The 14,347-nt window shown below is 43.3% G+C and overlaps 1 protein-coding gene across 2 annotated transcripts in view; it reads right to left on the reverse strand.

Annotated features, from left to right (window-relative positions):
* Nucleotides 1-14,347, reverse strand: part of slc4a8 (solute carrier family 4 member 8) — a 51,416-nt gene that overhangs the window by 21,909 nt on the left and 15,160 nt on the right. For both annotated transcript variants that reach the window (XM_021610036.2, XM_021610035.2), the window contains exons 2-3: nucleotides 1,607-1,688; nucleotides 399-554 (exon numbers count right to left, since the gene is read on the reverse strand). In XM_021610036.2, coding sequence (XP_021465711.1) covers nucleotides 399-554; nucleotides 1,607-1,688 — 238 coding nt within the window. The remainder of the gene's footprint in view (nucleotides 1-398; nucleotides 555-1,606; nucleotides 1,689-14,347) is intronic.

Genomic DNA, 14,347 nt, shown 5'->3' on the forward strand with positions numbered 1-14,347 from the left:
CATGATGTACTTTTATATAGGATTTCATTGAAATTCCACATGACGCTGTTTGGATTGAACATAGTCAAATTGCTGCACGTGTACAGTGTACATTGTGTGTGTGGTCTTGTTCTTCTATCCTTGTGGGGACCTAAAATCCCCCAAAGTCTCCTCAAGGATAATAAAACAAGGAAGATTCTCCCTCCTGGTGACATTTCCCACGTCCCCATGAGGACAAATGTTATTTTAAGATTAGGGGTTAGGTTTAGGGTTAGGGTTACAATTAGGGTTAGGGGTTAGGTTTAGGATTTGGGTTAGGGTTATGGGTTATGATTAAGTTTAGGGAAAATTAGATTTTGAATGCAAATCAATTTTAGGTCTCCTCGAGGATAGAAAACAAGTTTGTGTGTGTATGTCACCATGAGAGGCTGAGGCCCCCTCTCCCTCCTCGTCCTGCTGCGTAGCATTCCCTGCCCTCCTGTCCTTCTTGCGGTGGCGTGAGCCATGGGGGCGGTGGTGGCGGTGGCTCTGTCTACCCATGGGCATACTCACCCCCAAAAACAGAGTCCTGTGGCCTGGAGAGAGAGCGAGGTGGAACAGAGAGGAGAAGAGGTGGATCAGAGAGAGGGAGAGAGACACATTTAATAGCCCTCACATCAGCACTATAAAAACTCAGAGAAAGAGAGAGTGAACAAATGTTTTGGGATTTAGCTTGGTGCAATGATGCATATTCAACATGGGTCCTACATCGTTTTCTATAAATACTTTAGGTAAGCTTGATTTAGCTTATCCAGCACAATGGGACAGGTAAAACAGCTAAGGGCAGGATGAAGTAAATAAGAGTTAAAGATCAAAAGGCTCACAGCAGTCAGGAATCAAGCAGCTGTTGAATTTGTTGAATCTGCCCAATCTCATCTGTTAGGCAGTCATGAATATTGCATGACACAACAGCCTTTGACCAGCCACATGTTGGTGGCTGTGTGCGTGTGTTTGTGTCTGTGTTTGTGCATGCGAGTGTGTGTGTGTGTGTGTGCGCGTGTCAGCTACCTTGATAAACATTCAGTGCAAATGTACTTGATGTGAGTCGACAGCTACCCGTTAATACTATAAGAAGGTTGGCAGAATAATGTGTTATAGGAGAGTTAGAAGAGTCAAATCATCAGGGTGTGTTCAGTTCTCTATCCAGCTTTCTCCTCATTACAGAGGAAAGTGAGACAACACACACACACACACACACACACACACACACACACACACACACGCACACACAAACCAATGACAGAGTAGACCCCCCTCAACCTGCCCAAGCCTACCTGGCGGATCCATTATTAATGTAGATCTCTATACATTTGAACCAGAACATGGCCAGGGATGGACAAACACATACACACTTACACACACTAGAAAGACACACTTGGCATTCTCTCATGAACAAACCTGCGTGGTACACAATATTGTGCTAACACATGCAAATATGCTCATACAAACACACACAAACACACAAATATATATGCACACTTGCACATGAACAGTGGTTGCCCGACTCCTGTGCTGAAAAATATATGAGCTCAATTGTTAAGCACACATACACACAGATAAAGGTTAATGAGGTGGTCAGGTGTCTCACCCTCTAGCTCCTCCTTCTCATAGTGGATGTTGAGGACTGAGCTGGTTCCTCCTTGGTCCACTACCACTTCCTCATCTGCCCTCTGGAAGATACAAACACAGAAAATAAACTCTTAGAAAAAAGGTATTATCTAGAACCTAAAATGGGGAAACCTTTGAATAAGCTTTTTTGGATCCAAGTAAAACCATTTTAGGTTCCATGAAGAAACCTTTCCACAGAGGGTTCTACATGGAACCCAAAAGGGTTCTACTTGAAACCAAAAAGGGTTCTACCTGGAACCAAAAAGGTTATCCTATAGGGACCGCTAAATAACCCCTTTGCAACCCTTTTTTCAAAAGAGTAACATTAGAACCTCACACACACATACACACGTTTACACACATACACATGCACTCATTCACACATACACACGGACGGACACGCACACACACTCACATGTACAAACAGAAGCTGTGAGGAACTAGATCAACATCATAATATTAATAATAAATGTAACTTTAAAAGCGCTATTCATTACACAATGAATCTCAAAGCGCTTTAAAGCAACACAAAAAATACAAGCAATTTAGAAAACAACAACATCATGCATGAGATGGAAGGTCATGTGGAGGGGCGGGAAAGTGCATGGCCTGAGTGGTCATCAGAGGGAGGTGGTCAAATGGGGAGAGCAAGCAAAGATGGTCTCTGGAGCAAGTCCGGAGGAAGGCAGGCAGCAAGGTGTCTCAGAGTCCTTGCCATCTGTGTCAAAAGGTCAATTGGAGCACCAAACCCCATTCCCAGTTCCAAAGAGCCACTAACTGGCCCTAAAGGATGATTTCCTATCAAAAACCAGCATCAAAGCACAGACACTTGATAACTCAGAGAGAACTCAAACTTCAGTCAGAACAGCCTCAGAGGCTATTTCACATTAGGAGCCTCAGAGGATGACACTAATGCATAAAAAGTGGATTATAGGTCGGATGGTTGTTTCTTTCACACACGCTCGCGCACGCACCGAGACATGCTACCTTGTCCCAGACCTGCTGTTTTCCACTCTCTAGAGATACTCTGAATGATCGGCTATGAAAAACCAACTGACATTTACTCCTGAGGTGCTGACCTGTTGCACCTTCTACAACCACTCTCATCATTATTATCTGACCCTGCTGGTCATCTTAGAACATTTGAACATCTTGTCCATGTTCTGTTATAATCTCCACCAGGCACAGCCAGAAGAGGACTGGCCACCCCTCAGAGCCTGGTTTCTCTCTAGGTTTCTTCCTAGGTTTCTGTCTTTCCATGGAGTTTTTCCTAGCCACCATGCTTCTACACCTGCATTGCTTGCTGTTTGGCGTTTTAGGCTGGGTTTCTGTACAGCACTTTGTGACATCAGCTGATGTAAGAAGGGCTTTATGAATACATTTGATTGAAATTTGACATACACACATACACACAGGCACATACATGTGCACACAGACACACACACACAAACACATCCGTACAGACACATTAGGCCTGGGCTTGAAGAAGACAAGAGATGTGAAGGTCAGGCAGGCTAGTGAAACCTCCAATCTGTGCCATCCAGGGAGAGTTGAATCAATAAATAAACAAAGTGACACATCTATCAGACTGACTGATGCTGCTAGTTGGCTGCGGTGATATTGTACTGTATCTTCAGAGAGATCAAGGTTTCTAGATGAACTTGTTTCACCACATTTATAATAAACATTGTTGGTGTTCTCACATTATTTTTGCTTACACTGCAGTGTGTGTGTGTTTGTGTGTGTGTGTGTGTGTGTGTGTGTGTGTGTGTGTGTGTGTGAGGGAGGGAGGGAGGGAGGAGCGGGGGAGTGGTGTAGTATTGGTTGATGTGGGTGGTGTGCTCGTGGGAAAGTGATCTGTTTGGACCTAATGCTCAGAGCTCAGCATGTTTACCAGGAGTACTCCATCAGTAATCTGCAGCATCTTCAACAGAGCTGTTTAACTGAACACACATGCAGAAGTAATGTGTTGCTGCCATGCTATGTTGTTGTCTTAGGTCTCTCTTAATGTATTGTTGTGGTGTCTCTCTTGTTGTGATCTGTGTTTTGGCCTATATTTTAATATTTTTTTGTATTTTTAATCCCAGCCCCCATCCCCGCAGGAGGCCTTTTACCTTTTGGTAGGCCGTCATTGTAAATAAGAATTTGTTCTTAACTGACTTGCCTAGTTAAATAAATCTTAAATCAAACAAAAATAAAAAATAAAAAGCAGGCCTCATGTACTTGGTGTTAAGTCTACAGTGTGGGTGGGGGTCATTTCTGATTAATTCCCACTCTGACCATTACTCTTCCATAGTAATGCAACCTTTACCTACCTTTGACCAAGCAGTAGTGATTAACAGTAGGGATTAAATAAAGCTCTCCTCATGCATATGGATAGGTGCTTCCACCCACTTGATATGGGTATCAGTGTGTGAATGCGTGTTCCTGTGTGCGTGCGTGTACACTTTAGTGTTTTACGATATACCGGTACCATGGTAATATCACAGTACCAAAACATTATGATACTTATGATACCAAGATTTATGAATACCATAGTACTGTTTCATATGATACTACTGAATTTTTCATCCTACCGATCAAAAGAACCACGAAACAGTAATGAGAATTTCATGTATTATTGTTCTGCTTACTGCCACAATGACATGTGAATCATTATGTAAGGTTTAATCAATGAGGGGCTATGAGTTCTCTGGAAAATAATGCATGCATGATGCGGAAGTTGTGTGCCACGATGCACAGCGGAGACACATTTTCCCTGTGGCATCTCGATACTACCTGGTATCGTATCGTGATACTTGGCCTGGTATAGTATCGTTAATAAAATGTTGGCATCGTGACAACCCTAGTACATTTCAGTCAGTGCCTGGAGGGGGTAAAACTATAAGCAGTGGGTGCGGTAAGAGTGTGTGTGTTAGTTAGACAACTACATAAGGATATGATTGGGAAACTGTGGCCTCTATCTATTCACTAAGGGGCCGATTCCGACACTAGTTAAGTGCACATAAATGGAACGCAATTCCCTTTTTATGCACTTTACTCTCTATCCGTATTCTGACCTTGAGCTTATGCATGAGAATGGCAAGCTATTTACCCGCTATTCGTTCAGGGTGGAGATCTAAGAAATTAAGGTGTATCTACAGATACGCTATATTCTGACCTTGACTCAATTCCCTAATAATTCCACCTTTACGCAAGAGAAAATCATGAATAAGGTTGAGCGAACCTGCCGATTCCAAGTGGAAAAAGCACCTACTTTCTTTTTTCCGATAAAATAACAGCATTCTTCATGCACTGTAATTTATAAATTCATAAGAGCTACTGTATGTAAATGAGTAATCTGATAGGAGAAGGGGATTGTAAATACACAAAGCAATTGTTTTAGATATTTCCCCTTTCCACAGTGAAGTAGGCAATAAATAGCTGTGCCGTTATTCAGAATTTAAATTGTATGCCCTCATAATTTGAATGGATTAAATTTGGAGACCCAAGCTATAGGTTTCTAGGGCTGAATGCGCTTTAGAATGTTTTAATTATATACCCAGCCATTTCTCTGTTTTATTTTACAATTTGTATCATGTTAACCCACTATAGTCGATTGACGCACGCAATTCTAAGTAACATAATTTTAAAAAATCAGTCAGTTTAATCTAGAGATATATTTTTTGCATTGGATGCGTCTCAACCCACCTATTAAGGGGGTCCTAAAATTCTAAATCAAATAGCTAAATGATCCATAGCATGACCATCTTAAAACAATTCCATCTGTCCATTTAGAACCCCCCTCCCTCATCAGTAATACCCACATGTATTTACACCTGTCACTTCAGTGTTAGTTTTGCTTCAATTTGTATCTTACATTTTGCCTCATTCCGTCCCGTTTACCTTTCTTTCCTCTGTAGGGTTTGTGGAGGTGTTCCTGAGGATCGCTAGCATTAGTGGATCATATTAGGCTACCGTATTACAAGTTGTGCAATAATTTGGGACATGTAGCCTATTTGAATCATTATAGAACTCAGACCACACTTAGCAGGTTAAACCTGGAGCCTGGCACAGGGTTCACAATGACTGGACCGTTGTCATACAGTTCCATGATTAGTGAGGATTAGAGTAGATTTATAGCACTATTGTTCAAAACTTATTGTACACTTTTTTCCACTTTCCAATATTTCATGGATTGGATACATACAGTGGGGCAAAAAAGTATTTAGTCAGTCACCAATTGTGCAAGTTCTCCCACTTAAAAAGATGAGAGAGGCCTGTAATTTCCATCAGAGGTACACCTCAACAATGACAGACAAAATGAGAAAAAAAATCCAGAAAATCACATTGTAGGATTTTTTATGAATTTATCTGCAAATTATGGTGGAAAATAAGTATTTGGTCACCTACAAACAAGCAAGATTTCTGGCTCTCACAGACCTGTAACTTCTTCTTTAAGAGGCTCCTCTGTCCTCCACTCATTACCTGTATTAATGGCACCTGTTTGAACTTGTTATCAATATAAAAGACACTTGTCCACAACCTCAAACAGTCACACTCCAAACTCCACTATGGCCAAGACCAACGAGCTGTCAAAGGACATCAGAAGGGACTCAAATCCTGCAGTGCCAGACGTGTCCCACTGCTTAAGCAAGTACATGTCCAGGCCCGTCTGAAGTTTGCTAGAGAGCATTTGGATGATCCAGAAGAAGATTGGGAGAATGTCATATGGTCAGATCAAACCAAAATATAACTTTTTGGTAAAAACTCAACTCGTCGTGTTTGGAGGACAACGAATGCTGAGTTGCATCCAAAGAACACCATACCTACTGTGAAGCATGGGGGTGGAAACATCATGCTTTGGGGCTGTTTTTCTGTAAAGGGACCAGGACGACTGATCCGTGTAAAGGAATGAATGAATGGGGCCATGTATCGTGAGATTTTGAGTGAAAACCTCCTTCCATCAGCAAGGGCATTGAAGATGAAACGTGGCTGGGTCTTTCAGCATGACAATGATCCCAAACACACCACCCGGGCAACGAAGGAGTGGCTTCGTAAGAAGCATTTCAAGGTACTGGAGTGGCCTAGCCAGTCTCCAGATCTCAACCCCATAGAAAATCTTTGGAGGGAGTTGAAAGTCTGTGTTGCCCAGCAACAGCCCCAAAATATCACTGCTCTAGAGGAGATCGGCATGGAGGAATGGGCCAAAATACCAGCAACAGTGTGTGAAAACCTTGTGAAGACTTACAGAACCTCTATAGAACCTCTGTCATTGCTAACAAAGGGTATATAACAAAGTATTGAGATAGACTTTTGTAATTGACCAAATACTTATTTCCACCATAATTTGCAAATAAATTCATTAAAAATCCTACAATGTGATTTTCTGGATTTCTTTTCTCATTTTGTCTGTCATAGTTGAAGTGTACATATGACGAAAATTACAGGCCTCTCTCATCTTTTTAAGTGGGAGAACTTGCACAATTGGTGGCTGACTAAATACTTTTTTTGCCCCACTGTACATTTCCTAACCCAAAAATGTGCATAAGCTTCCTGAGTGGAGCAGCGGTCTAAGATACTGCATTGCAGTGCTTGAGGCGTCACTACAGGCCCGGATTCGATCCCAGGCTGTGTCACACCCGGCTGTGACCGGGAGACCCATGATACGGAGCACAATTGGCCAGCCAGGATTTCCTTGTCCCATCGCGCTCTAGCGACTCCTTGTGGCAGCCGGGCACCTGCAAGCTGACTTTGGTTGCCAGGTGGACAGTGTTTCCTCTGACACACTGGTGCATCTGGCTTCCAGGTTAAGCAAGCAGTATGTCAAAATGCAGTGCAGCTTGGCAGGGTTGTGTTTCTGAGGACACATGGCTCTTGACCTTCGCCTCTCCCGAATCCGTAGGGGAGTTGCAGTGATGGGACAAGACTGTAGCTAACAATTGTGGAGAAAAGGGGGTAAAAGTACCAACAAAAAAATATACAGTGCCTTCAGAAAGTATTCAGACCCCTTGACTTTTTCCACCATTTGTTACGTTACAGCCTTATTCAGAAATTGATTAAATAAATAAAAATCCTCAGCAATCTATACACAATACCCCATAATGACAAAGCGAAAACAGGTATTTAGACATTTTTGCAAATGTATTAAAAACTGAAATACCTTATTTACATAAGTATTCAGACCCTTTGCTATGAGACTCGAAATTCGAGACTCGAGCTCAGGTGCCTCCTGTTTCCATTGATCATCCTTGAGATGTTTCTACAACTGAATTGGAGTCCACCTGTGGTAAATTCAATTGATTGGACATGATTTGGAAAGGGACACACCTGTATATGTAAAGGTTCAACAGTTAACAGTGCATGTCAGAGCAAAAACCAAGCCATGAGGTCGAAGGAATTGTCCGTAGAGCTCCAAGACAGGATTGTGTCGAGAAACAGATCTGGGAAAGGGTACCAAAACATTTCTGCAGCATTGAAGGTCCTGAGGAACACAGTGGCCTCCATCATTCTTCAATGGAAGAAGTTTGGAAGCACCAAGACTCTTCCTAGAGCTGGCCGCCCGGCCAAACTGAGCAATCGGGGGAGAAGCTCTAGAATTCCTCTGTGGAGATGGGAGAACCTTTCAAAGGGACAACCATCTCTGCAGCACTACACCAATCAGGTCTTGGTATGGTAGAGTGGCCAGACGGAAGCCACTCCTCAGTAAAAGGCACATGACAACCTGCTTGGAGGGCACCCAAAGACTCTCAGACCATGAGAAACAAGATTCTCTGGTCTGATAAAACCAAGATTGAACTCTTGGGCCTGAATGTCAAGTGTCACGTCTGGAGAAAACCTGGCACCATCCCGACGGGGAAGCATGGTGGTGGCAGCATCATGCTGTGGGGAAGTTTTTCAGCAACAGGGACTGGGAGACTAGTCAGGATCGAGGCAAAGGTGAACGGAGAAAAGTACAGAGCGATCCTTGATGAAAACCTGCTCCAGAGGACTCAGGACGTCAGACTGGGGTGAAAGTTCACCTTCTAACAGGACAACAACCCTAAGCACACAGCCAAGACAACGCAGGAGTGGCTTCGGGACAAGTCTCTGAATGTCCTTGAGCGGCCCAGCCAGAGCCCAGACTTGAACCCAATCTCTGGAGAGACCTGAAAATAGCTTTGCAGCTACGCTCCCCATCCAACCTGACAGAGCTTGAGAGGATCTGCAGAGAAGAATGGGAGAAACTCCCCAAATACAGGTGTGCCATGCTTGTAACGTCATACTCAAGAAGACTCAAAGCTGTAATTGCTGCCAAAGGTGCTTCAACAAAGTACTGAGTAAAGGGTCTGAAAACTTATGTAAATGTGATATTTCAGTTGTTTCTTTTTTTTTTTTATAAATTAGCAAACATTTCTAAAAACAAGTTTTTGCTTTGTCATTATGGGCTATTGTGTGTAGATTGATGAGGGGAAAAAACTATTTTAATACATTTTAGAGGCTGCAACTTAACAAAATGTGGAAAAAGTCAAGGATTCTGAATACTTTCCGAATGCACTGTATATACAAATATATATATATAAATAATCTACCAGTTGGTGCTGAAACGGAGACAATAAATGTACTGAAAACCCTATTGAATGAAAAATATATTGGCCATCAAGTGGGAGGGTTTTCAGCGGTTGAATTAAATGTATTTAGTGCCTGCAAAGCCCGTTACGCACTTGCATAACGTAAGTCTGAATACCAACTTCTGAGAAGTGCGTAGGAAAGGCATGCGTAGAAAAAGCATATCTTTTAAATCGAAATCTGGCCCTAAGGCCCGTGCATCTCATTGACTCTATAGGTCATCATCAATAAAACGTTACAATAATGTGCAGAGCTTTTGATTTGCCTGCTGGGGGGAAAGAAGACTCCCAGCTCCACTAAAACTGCGTGCAGTTTTGAAAGGACTGTTATATAAATGTTAAGTATTTGGTTGTAATAGCATCACCTCTTGAAGAGCATAGTCAGAATGACACATTTCCGATTATTCCATGCAAAACAATTGCGCACATTTAGCTCTATCATCAGTTATAGAGCAAGTAACTGCATGCTTTTCACAATCAGTAAACATCAATTGATCATATCATTTCAGATACACCATTAATTGGATATTTGAGTGATATAAAATAAAAGTTACCTATACCTGACAAGTATTAGTGGTTTAGGTTAATTTCCCTTCCTTTGTGGGCTCTGCCTGTCAAGCAGCAGAAGGGGGCATTTGCAGATGCACTGTTAGCTGATAATGTTTACTTTGCAAGCTACTAGTAGAAACGTTGTACAGTTGGCTACACATATAGCGGTAAGTAGACCTAAGGTACTGTTTTCTTCAACCTATGTAGGCCTACCTAGCGAAGTTACCTAACATCCCATTTTCCACATTGTTGCTAAGAGTGTTTAATCACGATTGCTGCTGGCAGACATGATAGGCTACATTGATGGACTACGTCAAATTAGCTAGCTAAACAGATCAAGTCAATATGGCTAGCTACATAACAAGCAAACTTTCAGGGGATAAATGGCATTATATCCAAATATTGTTTGACTTTCTTGCCATCTATAGCGGTGATGACAGTAGTCCAACTGACAACTTTAACAGCACGAGGACTTGCCGATGTTAAGCTCTTTCCAAAAGCCTAATCTCTGATGAAGCAAGCTAATGGCATGCTGTTTGCCTAGAAAAAAGGGTTCCAAAAGGGTTATTCGGCTGTCCCCATATTCGGCAGTCCCCATTTTTTCGTTCCAGGTCGAACCCGTTTGAGTTCCATGTAGAACCCGATGGGGAAAGAGTTCTACATGGAACCCAAAAATGTTCTACCTGGAACCAAAAAGGTTCTAACTGGAACCAAAAAGGGTTCTTCAAAGGCTTCTATATAGCACATTTTTTCTAAGAGTGTAGCTACATGCCAAATGGATGGGCTACCCTCACATATCTGAAATTACAGGTGGGGGTCTCCTTGCACCCCAGTAGGCAAATCGAACGCTGTGCACTGTATTGTGACGTTTTATTGACAACGACCTATACTGTACTGGATCTGAGGGTTCAAATCTGGTTTCAGATCAAGGGAATGCTGCTCTTATATTTCAATATCATTGTTACAATGTTGCAGGAACCTTTCAGAAGTGTTATTAGATGGCTCAGAGGACATACAATACAAATCAATGTATGATACAGTTATGTGTGGTATGTGTACCTTTTCCATGTCATTACTGGCAAATCCCAGTCAATATTGTTGACCTTAGCCGGAGAAAGACCGTCAAACCGACACACACATGCACGCACACACACGCAAACCCATCAAAGAGCATGACAAACAAAAATCCCCCACTCAACCAGAGGAGCTAGGTCAGGATGTTCTACTAACACATTTCCACACAGAGCTCCATTCAGCAGTACAATCACAAACAGAATCTGTTCTAACAAACAAGCCATTAACCTTGCGACATATTCTGTCACAATGTCTCAAAGTTTAACTGTTCAATCAACTGAAAAAAAAGAAAGAATTCAAAAACAAGAGTGTGGTTCCACTGGTCCTGTACAGCTAATGGTTCTGCATCTACGGCCAGGGCTGCACTGGAATTGTAATATTGTGTGTATGTGCAGGCATGCGTGTGTGTGGGGTCTGCAGCAACACTGCAGACCCTAAATCATAAGCATAAACTAATCATGGTTTGGCTGTTCTGACACATCCTTGATGGATCATCACAAACCTGGACCAGGGCCATCATCTGGCACAGTGTGTGTGTGTGTGTGCGTGTGTGCGCATGACCGGGACACTGGAGCCAAAGGACTGGTGCAAACATGAAAATGTTCTGCTGTTTTATCACTTTGAAAGTGGAATTCAAACTGCTAAATAAAAGGTCTAGCTCAAATCAGAGTATATATCACTGTTCAAGCACTTAATAACTCAACAGAGGTCAAAACTGTAACTGAAATATCTCTTGCCGCCATTTGACTGTTCAGTCTATCAAAAACATTTAATCAAAAGGTCCATAGTCTTTGAGATAGTCACTGGGCTGGAGACCCACCGAATGCAATAGAGCTCTGAGGCAGTGTTTATACAGGCAGCCCAATTCTGATCTTTAGACCAATTAATTGCTTTAGCCAAAAGACCAATTAGTGGTAAAAATAATAATAACATTGTTGGGCTGCCTGTGTAAACGCAGCCTGACTGCAGCAAGGTGTGCTGCTTAAACAGGGCATGGCCCTAATTGGAGTGGTTGCAGCTGGTACCTTCTAGGGATTAACATGGATAACTGGGATCCCGGGACTGCCCTGGGAACACTGTTCACATTTCCTGAAAAAAGGTAATGACAAGACCCGGGAAATTACAACATTTTCCCCCAATGTCGCACTAATGCAGTTCCACAGCAGCAGATTATCAACTAATACAATAGCACATAATCAAACAGGTTGTCGCATTGAAGCCTTTAGCCTAGCGTATTTACTTCACACAAAGTTGCATAAATCCAAAGCACACACATAATTGACACTGCTGGACAGCACAACCGACACGAATGTAGTTAATAAACCCTACAGGAAACCCCTAGAGTATAGCCTAGAAAAGAACGCGTGCCTCTTTGCGTTGTCATTGTGACTCTTCAGATAGTCACAAATTTGGTAGGCCTATGCACAATTCACTACATAGTCATCTCTGTCACAGACATGAAGTATGTTAACAATTCAGAGACATGAGGGAAAACATTTTCTTCTCCTGTCCTAGAGCCTAGGTTATTTTCCTGTCCGGCCCCAATCTCACTGAAACCCAATATACTGACTCCTGTCTCGCATGAAAATTCCTAACTGTATTCTGTAATCTATAGGTTGCATTATGAAAGCACTTCTCTCGCATAAGTATGTCAAAATACCGCTAGAACATTTTCCCCGCTTCTCAGCGCTGTCTCGTATTACTGCCCATATGGGAGCTTCTCAGCGCTGTCTCGTATTACTGCCCATATGGGAGCTTCTCTGCTCTGTCTCGTACTGCTGCCCATATGGGAGCTTCTCAGCGCTGTCTCGTATTACTGCCCATATGGGAGCTTCTCTGCTCTGTCTCGTACTGCTGCCCATATGGGAGCTTCTCTGGTCTGTCTCGTACTGCTGCCCATATGGGAGCTTCTCTGGTCTGTCTCACACTGCTGCCCATATGGGAGCTTCTCTGGTCTGTCTCGTACTGCTGCCCATATGGGAGCTTCTCTGGTCTGTCTCGTACTGCTGCCCATATGGGAGCTTCTCTGCTCTGTCTCGTACTGCTGCCCATATGGGAGCTTCTCTGGTCTGTCTCGTACTGCTGCCCATATGGGAGCTTCTCTGCTCTGTCTCGTACTGCTGCCCATATGAGAGTTTCTCTGGTCTGTCTCGTACTGCTGCCCATATGAGAGCTTCTCTGCTCTGTCTCGTACTGCTGCCCATATGAGAGTTTCTCTGGTCTGTCTCGTACTGCTGCCCATATGAGAGCTTCTCTGCTCTGTCTCGTATTGCTGCCCATATGAGAGTTTCTCTGGTCTGTCTCGTATTGCTGCTCATATGAGAGCTTCTCTGGTGTGTCTCGTATTGCTGCCCATATGAGAGCTTCTCTGCGCTGTCTCGTATTGCTGCCCATATGAGAGCTTCTCTGGTCTGTCTCGTATTGCTGCCCATATGAGAGCTTCTCTGGTCTGTCTCGTATTGCTGCCCATATGAGAGCTTCTCTGGTCTGTCTCGTATTGCTGCCCATATGAGAGCTTCTCTGGTCTGTCTCGTATTGCTGCCCATATGAGAGCTTCTCTGCTCTGTCTCGTATTGCTGCCCATATGAGAGCTTCTCTGGTCTGTCTCGTATTGCTGCCCATATGAGAGTTTCTCTGGTCTGTCTCGTATTGCTGCCCATATGGGAGCTTCTCTGCTCTGTCTCATATTGCTGCCCATATGAGAGCTTCTCTGGTCTGTCTCGTATTGCTGCCCATATGAGAGCTTCTCTGCGCTGTCTCATACTGCTGCCCATATGAGAGCTTCTCTGCGCTGTCTCATACTGCTGCCCATATGAGACCTTCTCTGCTCTGTCTCGTATTGCTGCCCATATGAGAGCTTATCTGGTCTGTCTCGTATTGCTGCCCATATGAGAGCTTCTCTGGTCTGTCTCGTACTGCTGCCCATATGAGAGCTTCTCTGGTCTGTCTCGTATTGCTGCCCATATGAGAGCTTCTCTGCGCTGTCTCATACTGCTGCCCATATGAGAGCTTCTCTAGTCTGTCTTGCACTGCTGCCCATATGGGAGCTTCTCTGGTCTGTCTCGTACTGCTGCCCATATGAGAGCTTCTCTGGTCTGTCTCGTATTGCTGCCCATATGAGAGCTTCTCTGCGCTGTCTCATACTGCTGCCCATATGAGAGCTTCTCTAATCTGTCTTGCACTGCTGCCCATATGAGAGCTTCTCTGGTCTGTCTCGTATTGCTGCCCATATGAGAGCTTCTCTAGTCTGTCTTGCACTGCTGCCCATATGAGAGCTTCTCTGGTCTGTCTCGTACTGCTGCCCATATGAGAGCTTCTCTGGTCTGTCTCGTACTGCTGCCCATATGAGAGCTTCAGTAGAGAATGTGTGATCAACAAATGGTATGAGAGAAGATATGGATATTTTGGTCTGGGTTAAGATACCTTGATATTGCAACTACTTCCACTCTTCATCTCCCTGTTATTCATGAGTTGATTTGCTACCTGCATAATCGTCAACTCGATTTTGCCAA

The sequence above is a fragment of the Oncorhynchus mykiss genome, chromosome 7 (genome assembly GCF_013265735.2).
Source record: "Oncorhynchus mykiss isolate Arlee chromosome 7, USDA_OmykA_1.1, whole genome shotgun sequence".
Taxonomy (NCBI): Eukaryota; Metazoa; Chordata; class Actinopteri; order Salmoniformes; family Salmonidae; genus Oncorhynchus; species Oncorhynchus mykiss.